The 14896-nt window shown below is 49.1% G+C and overlaps 1 protein-coding gene across 1 annotated transcript in view; it reads right to left on the bottom strand.

Moving 5' to 3' along the window:
- DNAH2 (dynein axonemal heavy chain 2) overlaps positions 1-12731 on the bottom strand; it is a 79205-nt gene extending 66474 nt beyond the window's left edge. The window contains exons 1-6 of the mRNA XM_040629974.1: positions 12554-12731; positions 10091-10152; positions 8578-8748; positions 1530-1758; positions 865-975; positions 462-700 (exon numbers count right to left, since the gene is read on the bottom strand). Coding sequence (XP_040485908.1) covers positions 462-700; positions 865-975; positions 1530-1758; positions 8578-8748; positions 10091-10152; positions 12554-12731 — 990 coding nt within the window. The remainder of the gene's footprint in view (positions 1-461; positions 701-864; positions 976-1529; positions 1759-8577; positions 8749-10090; positions 10153-12553) is intronic.
- Between the last annotated feature and the right edge of the window lie 2165 nt (positions 12732-14896).

The following is a 14896-nucleotide window of genomic DNA, read 5'->3' as shown; positions in this document are numbered from 1 at the left end:
CCCGGGGAGAGAAGTCCTCCACGTCCATATTCCACAGGTCGCCCTGCCCTCTGGATGTCCCCAGCGCCAACAGAATCAGCTTGTCATACTTTATCAAATTTATTTTTTATGTGTTTATCTTGCAATTCTCTTGGCTGAACCCTATGGGTTCCTCTTTGACCCCGTGCCCTCTAGTCATTCTGTTTTGTGTAAGCCTGGTTTTCTGAGCTGGATTGTAGGGCTTGGGCTCGTGGAGGGTACTCCATGTATATTTGTCGACTAACTGGAGTCTCTACGAGCTCCTTGGGACCCTGTGTCCTACCACTTCTGTGCTCTCCCCCAAGAGCAAGTCCAAACACTGGGGGGATCGGTCTTTGCTGCTGAGGATTACACTGGCCCCCTCTGCTTAGCACCCAACTAACGACTGTCCCAACCGCCATCCACTCTCTGCTAAACCTCCATCCTTGAGGCCACTCACAAACCTGGATCTGCTGGGCCAGTTTCATAAAGGGCGCCAAGTAGGAGGACTTGGCAAGACGCAGGATGGATTCAATGTGCTTTACTCCCTGCTTCACCAGCTGCATACTGATGCCAGACAGGTCCATGCATCGGTTGCGCCAGAACTCAATCTCCTCCAGAGGACCTAAATTTTCTCCTGTCTCCACAGACTCCTGGGCACTGAGCACCTCCTTTATCTGCCGGGTCCAGTGGATCATGGAGGCTGCCGGGGAGAGTACAAAACTCCTTGTACTTCTCTATGCTCCTCCCCAGTTGTGTCCTTCCCTCTGCCACTTACATAGCCCTCCTAACCCAGTTCCTTTCTCTGCATCTGGCCCTCTCCTCTCCCCTAGGACCCCCAACACACTGGCAACGCCAGCCACTCACTCTCCAGCCGCTGCACCAGCTCTTTGTCCTTAACCACCACCTCGGGTGCCATGTTCATGGCCTCTGCAGGAATGTAGAGAACGGTGTGCCCCTCCAGTTTGTACCGAGTATCTAAGGAAAGGAAAGGACCATGTAGCTCACACAGGGGGATGAGTTTATGCCACCCCAGCTGCAATCACAGTTGATAATCGGGGGCCCAGCTAGTATGGAGGATTTCAGGAGAACAGGCAAAAGAAACAGTGACTCTGCATTTTTTGATATCAAGAGGAAAAATGACAAGAGGGAAACCTCATTGAAGTAAAGTAAGAGATAATCATAAAATAAGGTCAAAGATCTGCACCACGCCCTCAACACTCTCTGGTATGATACATCCACTCCCCCTAGTACTCCCACCACCACCTGCATTTCCCCTTTACCCCACATGTACTCTCAGAAATATCCAACTCTACATTTGAGCAGGTCTGGTCAACCTTCTACAGCAGAAAACTGTATCTGTATTGGAAGGCAAATGCTGTTCCCTGATCCGCTCATTCAACAAGCACGTACAGGTCCCTACTCCATGCCAGGTCGCACAGGTGCCCGAGATGAATCTCCCACCTGCCTCGTTTGCTCTACTGTCAGTGCAGCACCAGAGAGAGAACAGACACTCAAGGCTTTCTGCTCACCTGTCAGGCAGGCCAAGAATCTGTGCAGATGAGAAGCAAAATGATTCCGAATACTCTCAGGCCAGATTGTGTTTGCAAAGATCTGAGGGGCAAAGACACCACTGAGCAGCTGGAGCAGGGCCGGGATGTAGGAACCCCGCACGGTCCCAAACTGCACAGTTGCCTCAAAGTTCTCCGGGGTGATGGGAACCGGTGTGCAGCGAATGAAGTAGACAATCTGGTTCTGGGTCTGCGTGAAAGACAGTAGACCAGAGCTCAGTCTCCAGACCCAGCATGATACCCGACGGAATCTGAGGCGCCAGTCCTGAAAGTCTGGCTGAGTTCTTCATCACATTCCCTTAGCCTATCCTGATCCTTCGCCAAATGGGTCTCGAGGTGCTTCCTGTTTCTTTCAGGGACATAACAGAGTCCATACCCAGACCCACGGGGAGGAAATGCAGAGAGCATGCCTTGAAGGTAGGGACTGTGTGTTCTGTCCTACTTGACTCCAGAACCTAGCACAGTTGACTGGACATATTAGATGCTCGATAAATGTTGGATGGATTGGATGGAAGGGAAAGGATAGAATGGAGGAAGCCCTTTTAGCTATAGGAAAAGCAGGAAGGAGAAAAAATGGAAGAGGCAACTGTCTATGGTCTCCCATTTCAGCTGTATATACCTGTTGCCCAATTTTTCATTTACCCTTCAATTTTGTTTCTGGTGAGTCTGTGTGGCTCTTATTGTTGTTTACCTTCAGAAATGGTACAACCTTCATGCAGTTAAAGCTTTTCAAATTTAAAGTTTCTGACTTCTACGTGCCTGGAAAGGCCACTCCTCCCTAAGATCAGAGTGCACCATTTGGGTGTGCACACTTTTGTACCTACTCTTTATAATTCATGTAATTTTAAAAACTGAAAAGGAAGCACAAAGAAGAAATTAATAATCACCCATCTTCCCACTACCCAGAATTAAATTTTGGCACTTCGAGTGTATTTTTTTAAAAGCTTAACACCATTATTTTTGTTAAAATGATATACATATGTAATACCATATGATTTTACTCATGTGTGGTATTTAAGAAACAAAACAAACCATCAAAGGGAAGAGAGAGAGAGAGAGAGAGAGAGAGAGAGAAACCAAGAAACAGACTCTTGGGGCTCCTGGCTGGCTCAGTCAGTAGAGCATGCAACTCTTGGTCTTGGGGTCGTGAGTTCGAGCCCCATGTTGGGTGTAGAGATTACTTAAAAATAAAATCTTTAAGGCCTTATCATTTTTAAAAATGACATACATATGTTAATTATACATAACTGAATCAATACAGAAGAATATACATATAAGAGCTAAGCTGCCATCTAAAATTCCACCACCCAGACATTAATGCTGTTAACATTAGAGAAAATGTTATTCCAGACATCTTTCTATAGACCGACACGTACAGAACAAATCAATTAAAGGTCATTGCAAAATAGGATCATGCTATTTTTGATTAAAAGGATTAGATTTAATTTTACTTGGATTTAACAGAATAAAGAGACTCTGGTGTGAATAAAACACAGGCATCACTGAGCTTCAAAATGTGTTTCTTCATCTAGGAAAGACTTCTTTCTGAAAGACCTCTTTCAAAAGTTATATGAGATTATTAAAAAAATACTGAGGTCCAGGGGCACCTGGATGGCTCAGTCGGTTGAGCATCCAACCCTTGGTTTGGGCTCAGGTCATAATCTCAGGGTCGTGACAGCAAGCCCAGTATCGGGGTCTGCACTCAGCCCAGAGTCTGCTTCTCTCCCTCTGTCCCTCCCCCTACTTGTACTCTCTAAATAAATAAATAAACAAACAAACAAATAAAACCTTTAAAATTTTTGAGATTCATTTTCCACTACCTTTCAATGTGAAGTCCTAGTGACTCGCTGCTTTGAGAAATAAGGACCCTGGCACCTCATACCCCCTCTGTTGCTCAACACTGCTCAGTGTTTGTTACGCTATTATGTTTACGCCAACCAGGCTGGTGGCATTCCCTTTCCACAGCATAACCATAATGCCAGTGGTTATTTAGTATTAGTTTTTATTTAAGTGAATTGAATGTTCATAGATTCTCTATTCTTGAGTTATTTGGTTCTTCTTTTTTTAAGATTTTATTTTTTTAAATTTTTTTTAAAGATTTTATTTGACAGAGAGATACAGCAAGAGAGGGAACACAAGCAGCCGGAGTAGGAGAGGGAGAAGCAGGCTTCCCGTTGACCAGGGAGCCCGATGCAGGGCTCGATCCCAGGACCCTGGGATCATGACTGAGCCGAAGGCAGACACTTCACGGCTGAGCCACCCAGGCACCCCTTTAAGGTGTTATTTTTAAATCATCTCCCCGCCCAACGTGGGGCTCGAACTCACAACCCTGAGATGCAGAGTCACACAATCTTCCAACTGAGCTGGCCAGGCGCCCCCTGTTTGGTTCATGTCTTAAAGGAATAGATTTCCACTGATGATTTTATTTTTTTATAGAGTAGGGTTCTTTCAAGATCGAAAATGACTACACATTTGTTGCCTTTGCATTTGACCATCCTGGCTGGGAATAAAATGCCTGGGGCATGGTGCCCTTCCTGGAGAACTCTGTGAAGGTGATTTTCGGGTGAGCAGAGAAGCCTGCCACCAGCCTAATGTCTCCTCTGGGTAGACAATTTGCTTTTTTGACTAGAGGGCTAAATCATTCTTTCTCAAATTTTTATTTTGAAAACAATTCCAACTCATAGAAAAATTGAAAAAAAAAGTGCAGTGAACAACATACCCTTCAGCTAGATTCACTGATTGTTCACAGTTTGCCCTATTTGTGCTCAAGGACACTCCCTTACTCTCTCCCTCTCCCAGCTGAGCCATTTGCGAGTGAATGTGACACTGCACCCTTAAATACTTCAGCATATAGCCCCGAAAAATGAGGATCTTCTCCAACATACCCAGCACTGTAATTACCACACTCAGAAAATTAAACTTCATATAATACTTTATATAATACAGAATACAAATTCGACGTTCCCCTGTGGTCCAAATAACGTCATTTACAGCTGTTCTTCGCCACCCAGGATCCAATCCGGGATCACACGCGGTCATGTGTCCTCGGTCCCCTTGAATTCTGCACAGTCCCTGATCTTTCTAACGGTCCAGGCTAGTTGTTTTCCAAAATGTCCCTTAATTTGGATGCATCTGATTGTTTCCTCATTATTCGATTCAAGTTGCACATTCTTGGCAGGAAGGCCACATCAGTGATGTTCCTAAAGAATGAATTTCCTTGGAGTTTATAGTTGACCTAAGATGTGCGTTGGCATTAAACATCGCGAGACAAATTTTGTGGAAGAAAGTACCTTCTTTCAAGTCCCAGATTCAGTTCCTTCTGCGGGTCAGGGAAAGCCTTTGTATTTTAGCTTTAAATTTACACGGCTTCATTCGCTGGCGCTCTGTATTAGATCACCCTGTCTTATTAACTTTCCGCTAATTATGTTGTCGTTGGCTTTCTCTTCCTCGTGCACTGTAATTATCTCAAGCCTCTCTTCTGTGGCAGTTCACATTCTCAGTGATAGCTAGTTAGCTCCTTGCTGATTCTGCCCTACGAGTTTGGGAGCACGCGGCTTTAGTTCCTAAGATCCGCAATCTCCCCTTTATCTCTTTCTCATGTGGCATCATTTCGTCTCTCCGCGTTTTAAAAATTGAACTCGTGCTCTTAGTCAGTTGTACCGGAACGTGATGCTGCTGTGAGGGGTCTCCTTCTGCTCCGCTGCTCTCCTTTGCACGCTTTGTTCCACGTTTTCGGCCTCGATGTAATACACTTGGAGTCGCCCTGCCATTTCTGCCCTCATGCTTGAGCAGCTCCGCGAATTCGTCCTTTCTGCTCTGACGTCCTGTGGGTGACTCCTTGATGTCCCGCTGTGCGAACCCAGTGTCTTCTCCCCCCTTGAAGTGAAAGGGAAAGGACTGGGTGTTTTATGTTCTGTTCACTTTTCGCTAGCCTAAGAGAATCGCACGAGGGGATGGGCAGGTGGTTAAGGCTCATTTCAGACAGCGTAAAATCTTTGTTAAAATACCTGGGCTTGCTTTCTCCCTTTTCAGATTTTGCTCAATGCCCAACTGAAGTTCCCATCTTGCTGGGGGTCCGCCATACCCGCGGGGAGGACGGTTTGCCTAAGTGCATAGACTTTCATTGGTCACCCACTTTTTAAATTGATTAGATTATCCTTCTTTCCTTCTTTACTCTTGGGTATTGGGGTGTGTTTTTTTTCTTCTTTTTCTGGTTTTACTTTTTGCCCATTTTATCAAGAGTAATAATTTTTTAAGGAAGCTTCAATTGGCCATCTTATCCCAAAAGGATACATCGAAGTCTGTGATCTTAGAGTATATTTCCACATACCTAATGAATTTTCTTCAGCTTCATTAAGGCATAATTGACAAATAAAAAGCTGTATATATTTAAGGTGTGCAACGTGATGCTTTGATATTCATATACATTGTGAAAGAATCACCACGACAAAGCTAATTAACATACCCAGCATTTCACGAGGTACCATTTTTTCTGTTCTTTGTGCGTGTGTGTGTGTGTGCGCGTGCGTGCAGAAAACACTTAAGATCCACCCTCTTAGCAAATGTCATGTATACCACTAGGGGGGATTATTTTTCCCCTAGATTCCACATATAAGTGAGATCATACAGCATTTGTCTTTCTCGGACTTATTTCATCTAGCATAATGGCCTCGAGTTCCATCCGGGTTGTTGCAAGTGGCAGGATTCTTTCCTTTCTCGTCGCTGAACAATATTTCACTGTGTGTGTACAGAATTTTCTTTATCCATCATCCATCGATAGACACTTAGGCTGTTCCCATGTCTTGGCTATTGTAAATAATGCTGCGAAGAACATGGGCTACAGATACCTTTTTGACATAGTGATTTCATTTCCTTGGGACATATACCCAGAAGTGGGTTGCTGGATCCTATGGTAGTTCTGTGTTTAATTTTCTGAGAAACGTCCAGTTTTCCTTAGTGGCGGCACCAACTTACATTCCCACCAGCAGTGCACCAGGGTTCCCCTTTCACCACATCTTCACCATTTGTCATCTGTTGTCTTTTCGACGATGGCCATTCTCACAGGTGTGAGATGGCATCTCACCGTGATTTTGATTTGCATTTCCCTGATTAGTGATACAGGGGCACCTTTCCAAATACCCGTTGGCCATTTGCATGTCTTCTTTGGAAAAAGTTCCCTTCAATCCCTCTGCTCATTTTTTGATCTGATTGTTCTTTTCACCATTGAGTTGTAGGAGTTTTTTATATATTTTGGGTATTAGCCTCTTATCAGAGCTAGGATTTGTACGTATTTTCTCCCATGTCTTACGTGGCCTTTGCATTTTGTTGATGGAAGAAGCCCTGCTGTGCAGAAGCTTTTTGATTTGATGTTGTCCCACTCACTTAGTTTTGCTTGGTTGCCTTTGGTTTTGGTGTCAGAAATTTCGCACCCTCTGACCGACATTTTCCCGTTTCCCCCTCCCCCCAGCTAAATAAATTTTTAATGGAAAACTCTGAGTTCCATATTTCCCAATCCTATGCATTGAATAATCCCTTCTTCCCCAGATTTTAGATGGAGTTTTTATAGAAAATGCTTACATATACGTGTATTTTGTGTCTTTAATGTTGTATATATGCTGTATATTCCTGGCCTAGTACAACTCTGTTTTATTTAATTTTAATTTAATTTTACCTTATTTTATGTGGGCTCCATGCCCAACACAGGGCTTGATCTCATGACCCTGAGATGGAGAGCCACACGCTTCACCGACTGAGCCTGCCAGGTGTCCCAACTCTGTTTTAATCACTACAGTTAAATACGAGATTTTCATATTCACAGCTCTCCTTCAGTATTTTCCTTCTTCATCATGTTCTTTGCTATTTTCATGCATTTTTCCAGATATATCTTCAAATCTTTACACAAGAGATTTAGGGACTGTGGGACTTTGGAGTCGCGTTAAAACAGCGCATTTGTCTGGATAGAATCTTTATAATTAAGATTCCCACTCAGAAACAGGATATGGCTCACTGTGTAGTCAGATCTTCTGACACGGCCTGCAACACAGTTGTTTTCTTTCCTATAAATCCTACACATTTTTGCAAATTTTTGTTCCTTTTACGAATGAGATTTTTTTTTTTTTCCATGTCGTCTTATAGCCGACGATTGCCCATGTGCAGGAAAAAGCCACAGTCTGTTTTCGCTCTTGTTTAATCTGGAACATTTCACAAACTGTGTCACCGCACAGGGCCGCGCTCATGTTCATTATCATTTTGGTTTTTGAACGTGTGCTGCCAATAAAAGCAAAGCAAAAGCCTTCCTCTTTTCCAACACTTTATTTCAAAAATATCAAACGCAGAAAAGTTATGAGAATTTACCAATCATGACCTGTACACCGCCCCCCAGAGGCTACCGCTAACACTCTGCTCTATGCCTGTCCTTTAACTGTCTCCCTCCCCGCGGTTTACTCTTCACTAATGCATCTTCCACATTGTTCAAACAGTTATGTACCTAATCCGCGAAGGCCTTCGCTAGTTCCCTCCGGGATAGAGGCCAAACTGTCCAGCCTAATATACAGGGCCTCCCACAAGCTGCCCCAAACCCACCTTTCCAGGATCACTTCCTAAAGCTCTTCTTTGCACACAGTTCGTTACCGGAACAGCTCTTACCCGCACTCGATGAAATCCTACTTACTGTTGATCTCCACCTGAAATAGCACCTCCACCACCGAGCCCTGCCAGCCCTCCACTGGCTTTATCAGTTGCCCCCATCAAGCTCCTATAAAGCTCTGCCCGTGGCATCGTAACATACCGTAAATGTTCTGTATACGTCTGTCTTCCCCACTAGACCATGAGATCACCAAAAGCGAAACCCTACCTCATTTCTCTCTGTACCCCACTGCCAAGCGGGGTTCCTGACACCCCATGAGGCTCCACAGACCTGGGGTCCAGGAGGTAAGACTCGAGACTGAGATACGCAGCACCCTCAGCCCCCTGGCAGACCGCCTGGGAGTCGGGAGAGGAGGGTACCCACCTGTACAGGCATGCCCAGATCTAGCTTCAGCCCCATATACGGGTCGATGAAGATGGTGAGGATGAGCTCCGAAGGGTCCTGGGCAAAGTGTTCCAAAATGGCATCATGCTCCGCTGTCCAGACGGCATCCGCTAGTCCTGTCAGCACAGCCTGGGACAGGAAAAGGGGCTTCTACAGAAGGAGAGCAGAGAGCCGAGGCAGGGAGAGCTGTTAGGATGAGTCCTTTCTCCCACCCATGAGCGCACGCGAGGACATGGGGAACGAGAAGTCAGAGGGGTCTGGAATGGTAAAGGCTAAGGATGACCAGAGTGATAGGTCTCAAGTTTCTGAAGAAACAAGACGATAAGATCCCCTTGCTTCTACAAGAAAAACTAGAATAGATCACTAGAGGAAAAGCGGGGGATATTATCTTCCCAAGATATGCCCTTTATGCCTGTCATTGTCAAAACGCATCATCAAGCAATCCTCAACCTCAAAGCAAAACTAAGTCAAGGGAACCTGTAGGATATTAGCCTAAAGCAAGCAACCAGGAGCAAGGATGGCGAGCCAGAAAAAGGATAAGGCCGCAGCCTCCCAGGGTACTGAAGTAATAAGAGATAAGAGATATCCAGTGAAAGCCAACTGGCATAGCAGAGAGGAAGAAGGGCGGGAAAATACAAGAATGGGAAACACCAAAAAATATATCAATTAGATGGAAAATTAATTACAACTGGTGACTCGAAAAAAATTCATCTGTAGAACTCTACTAAATAATTCAGAAAACTTGGGACTCGGTCAGAGGAACGTATGACTCTTGATCTCAGAGTTGTGAGTTCAAGCCTCACGTTGGGTGTAGAGATGACTAAAGAAAACAAATAAGCTTTAAATATTTAAGGAGACTAGAAAACATGAAGATGAACATGGGAGTCACCCTGTCCTTCTCCCAGTTCTCCTGGAAGATAAGAAAGAGTCTCTTTCACTTAAAAGTTTCCAAGTCAAGAAAACTCCATAGAAACATGTAGATGAGCCTATAAGAGAAACAAAACGACCCCAGGAAATGAATGAACAAAAGGACATGAACAGGCATGTCACACGTCATAGAAATCAGAAAGTGAAAATACGAAAAAATGTCCAATTTCACTTGAAATCAAAGAAATACAAATAAGAATAGAGAAGATCGAGTATTTATTACTACGCTGCTAACACCCAGACCTGGAAAGTGCTTGCTGGCCAAAATGTGCGATTCGTTCGGAGAACAGCTTGGTATCCCATACTAAGCTTGTCCCAGTTTGACTCAAGGCGGGGAGACAAGGAAGCGAAAGCTACGGGAACTGTCCCTCCCATAAAGCCCCCTTCTCCTGGGGGGCGCGGGGGGCACGGACGACTTGGTCCTGGACTCAGCAGACCGGGTTTGTGGCGAGCAGGCTCCCAGGAGAGAGTAAGCAGAAGCAAGCGACAGCCTGAAGAGAATTCCTGGCGCTGCACGTTACAGCGAGCCCTCTGATCGTCTGGCTCAGGGAAAACCCTCACTTACCACGTCCACCTCGGGCTCCGGGAACTCTTCCTTCTCTACTTCGGGTTCCTCCAGCGTTGGCTCTGGGAAGAATAAACATTCCAAAATGAAGGCGTTCCTTCAAAATGTAAACACAGAGTCACCAGAGGAGCCCACCATACTCCCCTCCGGGCATATCCTCTAGAGAACCGGAGGCAGGGACTCCACTAGACACCCCGAGCCCCCAGGCTCACGGAGGCACGAGTCACAGCGGGCAAAAGGTGGAAACAGCTCAAGCGCCCATCGGCAAACGATGGGATCCACAAACTGCGGCGGCGTGTGATTCGGCTAAAGGAGGGAACGGAGATCTGCCGTAAAGCCACGCCACGCACGAACCGCGAAAGCACGACGTTAGGCGGAAGAAAGACCGCACGCGGCGTCAACCCACTGACGTGAAATGTCGAGAACAGGCAAACCCGCAGAGAGGGAAAGTGGACTGCTGGTTATCGGGATCCGTGGGGAATGGCTGCTAAAAACTAGGCTCCGTTCCCTCTCTCGCTGGCTGTCTCTATCTCTGTGGAATAAATAAGTAAAATCTTTAAAAAAAAAAAAAAAAAAAACTAGGCTCCGATGCAAGTAAAGATACAGGGTTGTCCAGGGGCGCCTGGGGGGCTCAGTCGGTTAAGCGTCCGACTCTTGTTCGGCTCAGATCATGATCCCAGGGTCCTGGGATCAAGCCCCGAGTTGGGCTCCCTGCTGAGAGGGGAGTCCGCTTCTCCCTCTCTTTCTGCCCCTCCCCCTGCTAGTGCACGCGTGCTCTCTCTCTGATAAATAAATAAAATCTTTATTTTAAAAAGGTTTTTCAAATTACAAATATGGAATTACAAACCTGTCCTCCTTGTTTTCTTAAAAGGAATTGAGGAACACTTAAGGAAGCAAAGGTTGTTAATACAAACCTCCAAAGGGTGTCTGCCCTTCTACCCACCTTTACCGAGAACCATCTTAGGCCCTTCTTAGACCCAGCGTCTGCTATAAAAATATAGCACAGACTATAACAAAATACCACTGAGAGCCTCCTTCTGGGTCACGGACTTCTCATGGTGTCCTCACGTGGAAGACCAGGCCACGCGATCTCTCTGGAACCACTTTCATAAGGCACTTATCCCATCCATGACATGATTTAAACACCTCTCACGATTTAAGCAGCTCTTAAAGGCCCCACCTCCTAATCCCACCACATCGGGCATTAAGATTTCAACATATTAATTTGGGGGGTGGGGACACAAACCTTCAGACCAGAGCAGGCCCTTCAGTCTCCTGTGGAACAGGCCTCAATCCCTTTCCAACTCCAGAGATGACAGGGATTACTGGGTGTTTCGGGGCTGCTCTGGAGGCCCCAGGCCCCTCTGAACCTCTGTTGGGGTTATGTGTCTCCACATCAAACAATAAAAAGGCTTAGAGCTCAGGGAGTCCTAGATTCTTTGTCTTTGCTGGTCAATGCTTTCATCCAGAATCTCCTTCCCTTCCCACACCGGAGCCTCGCTGCCTCTCCTGCTCCCAGCCTCCACTCCAGGTACCCAGCCTCTGGGAGCCAGTCCCACATTAAATGCTTCCGAGAGAACTTAGAAGGAAACACGCTGCATATTTCTAATGTCTGGGTCCTAGGGATCCTGTGTACCCTGGAGGACCCCTCTCCCACGCCCATGTTTAATCTCCCCGCTGTTAGTATTAAAAGGGGATTCCATGTCTGTCCAGCTTGACAGGCTGCCAGCAGTGTTAAGAAGCCCCACGGAAAAGAGGAGGGCTACGCTTAGTTCATAGTCATATCTACACTGGCCAGTGCTCCAAGGGGACAGCCCAGGGTCGGCGACAGCCACCCAAAACCTTCCAACCCACAGGGATGGAGTCCCTTAGATCAAAGCCACAGAAGGCAGGCTCTTAAAGCTCTTTTCTCCCCCGATGTAGACATCAGGCTTCTTCTCTCGTAGCCCTGGACCTGGACCTCCTGAGTCTACTGAGGCCCCTGCCAAAATGCAGGCAGAGCTATGAGAGCTTGAAACAGATGGGAGAAAGCATCAGTCAGGCTTAGGATTCAAAGGGTGGCAAGGCAGGCTGAGTCTCCATGGTGATGGGCTTAATGGGAGAAAAACATTATTTGTTTTGCCACCCAGGGTGAAAACGGGAGAAAGGAAGAGATCAAACCCTCTTCAGGGTGGTAGGAGCAACCGGGAACACTTGAAGTCAGGAGGAAGAGGCGAAGATAAAGGACTGGCTAGTGAGCTCTTGGTGTATTGGAGTGGGGAGATGGCGGGGAGGGGGGGGGCGGGGAGGAAGACGGAAAGAACAAGTATAAGGCTGGCCAGGAAGAAAACACAGAAGAAGGACCCCAGCAGCAGGCCTGAGATTCCTCCGAACCCCCCGGCTTCCTACCCAGAAGCAACAGCCCTCGGACCCTCTTTAAATACCAACATTCTGCCTCCAAGCTCTTCCCCGGCAGGTACCCACCAAGCTCCTCCTTGAGGGGCTCGGGCTCGGGCTCCAGCTCAGGCTCGCCAGAGGCCAGGGTGGTCTCCGCAGCCTGCGAGGCCAGTGCGGCCGCCTGAGCAGCTCTCCTGCGGGTGCCTCCGCGACTGGCACTTCCCTGGGCACTCACTTTCCGCTTCTTCTCCGCTCTGCTGGACATGGCGCGGGCAGGACCTACAGACAAGGCGGGCAGCTGGGGGTCTACCACCAGAGCCACCCTCACCCCGCCCCCCCAGGGCACTCAGTCCCTTCTGAATTCACAAACTGAGATCCCCCACTCCATATCATAATCTCACCTGGGGATACCCACACCCTGCTCCATTAACCACAAGGGGCCTAGAAGACCTCACTCCTTTCCCTGGGGAAATCCCACTTTCTTCAGAGCATTGGGTCAAATATCGAAGTCAGTCCCTTAAGCTTGCTTTAGGAATGAATGGAAGTTGAAGAGGGTAGCCTCTAACAGACACCTTCTCATGGTTTAGGAGGGTTTAGGAACCCCTCTCTCTGCCCAGAAGTGTCAGAACGGAAGATCACCAGGGAAAAAATCTACCAAGCTGAGGTGTGGTTGCACGCACCCAAAACCACCTTACCCCTCGGCCATGGGCGAGCGAGAGAAGGCCCATGGAAGGGAAGACTGTGCCTGGGTTCCCCACCCTTGTCTCTGTATCAAGTCAATGAAACACACCAAGATGATTTTCCTATGTAGCTCCTTTCCTCCCAGCTTACTAATAACCTCCTGCAAGGGGGGGGGCATGGAAAATTCTCTTCCTACCCACACTAAAACGTGCAACTTCCTTAAGAGAAAAAAAAAACGTATTGGTGACATGTCTCTTTAGTTTTTCATTGCTGGCGGGCTGGGGGTGGGGCTAGGAACCCTGTTTTGTGTGTACTGAAAAGGTCTCTTGGCGCAGTTGACTGAGTAACTCTGGGCTAATCCATAAGGAAGGCCAAGATCACCGGACTCCTCACGCCCTGAGAACAGACTGGGAGAAGGAAGGAGGAAAGTCACCCAAGGTGGAACTTCCCATTGTGTCTGGAGGAGTAGGGCCTCGCTCAGGAAAGCAGGAGCATCTCTGGCGGGCTTTTGGAACCCTAGGGGCAAACGTGGGGCTGGCTGGGCATCCCTCCGGCATCTGGCTCCAGCCTGGCAGCCACCTGTGGCTTTCCTCCCTCATCCCCACAGGCTGCCCCAGGCATTGATCACAGGTTATGAGTTTCAGACTTGAAGGATGTGTACTTTGCTCCAAGGAAAAACGTTCTATTAGGCCAACGCATCGATAAAATCAACTGCAGCGTCGCTGCCGGTCTCCAGAGAAACGTCAGGCTGTGCTTCCCTGCCTCCGGCCCGGGGCCCCAAAAGCGTTCCCGGGCCAGGCTGGGGGCACCCTCCCCACGGGGCTCGCCCCCCAGTCCAACCGGGCGGCCTGGGGAGGGGCTGCTCTGCCAGCTTGGGGACCCGCGCCACCGCTCACGGGACCGGCCCTGTCCTCAACTGGCTCCCAGGCGGCAAACTTGCCTACAACGGTCACAACTGCCCCCCTCCCCGCCCCGCGGCGTCTCGACCTCCACCGTCCCTTCTTCTCCCCTCCCCCCCCACACCTGGCCTTCCCCGTCCTCTGCCCTCCCCCATCACGGCCCCTTCTCCCTCAAGCTTCCCACGTCTCCCCTCGTCCGCTCTGCCCCCGACACACACCTCACGACGCCGACCCTGTCCACCCTAGGCCGGCCGACCGGCCACTCCAGCTGGGAAGTCGCCCCGCGAGCCCCGCTCCAGCCAGCGCATGCACGCGTCGCCAAGGCAACCCCGCGCGGGGAGGGGCGAGCGGCCCGGGCGCGAGCCCGGCCTCCACGGCGCAGGCGCAGGGCAGACCCGCTCCGCGGCCCGGCCGCCCGACTCGGGCCGCGTGCGCCCCGCGGGAACCCGCAGCCAGAGGGGCCGGCGGGCCGGAGCCGGCCACAGAGTCCGGCAGGCTACAGGGGGGCCGGGTCTGGTTCGAGGACGGGCTGGAAGGGCTGGGGCTCAGACCACGAGCTGCCCTCCCGCGGGACACTGAAAGGGTCGGGGTAGCCTCCGCGCCCGACCCCGCGCCCCGGTCTGCGGGCTCGCTCCCGCACGCGTCCGGCAGGTGGCGCCCGGCGTCCCGCTTGCGGGGCTGGTCGGCGCTCTGGAAGGCGCTCCAGGATTTCGAGGCAGCCGTGGCTGCAGCTGGGTCCGGGGGAAAAACCGGGGCTGGAGCACCCCTGCCCTCCCGCTCGTTTTCCCTCGTCTGCGCTCGGACCGGGGTCTAGGAGCGCCGGGCCGCGCGGGGCGGGGGAGGGCAGGGA

This window comes from Ursus maritimus, unplaced genomic scaffold (genome assembly GCF_017311325.1).
Source record: "Ursus maritimus isolate PB19 unplaced genomic scaffold, ASM1731132v1 scaffold_14, whole genome shotgun sequence".
Lineage (NCBI taxonomy): Eukaryota > Metazoa > Chordata > Mammalia > Carnivora > Ursidae > Ursus > Ursus maritimus.
The sequence above is the reverse complement of the archived record's forward strand: the minus strand, read 5'-3'. Positions and strand labels throughout refer to the sequence as shown.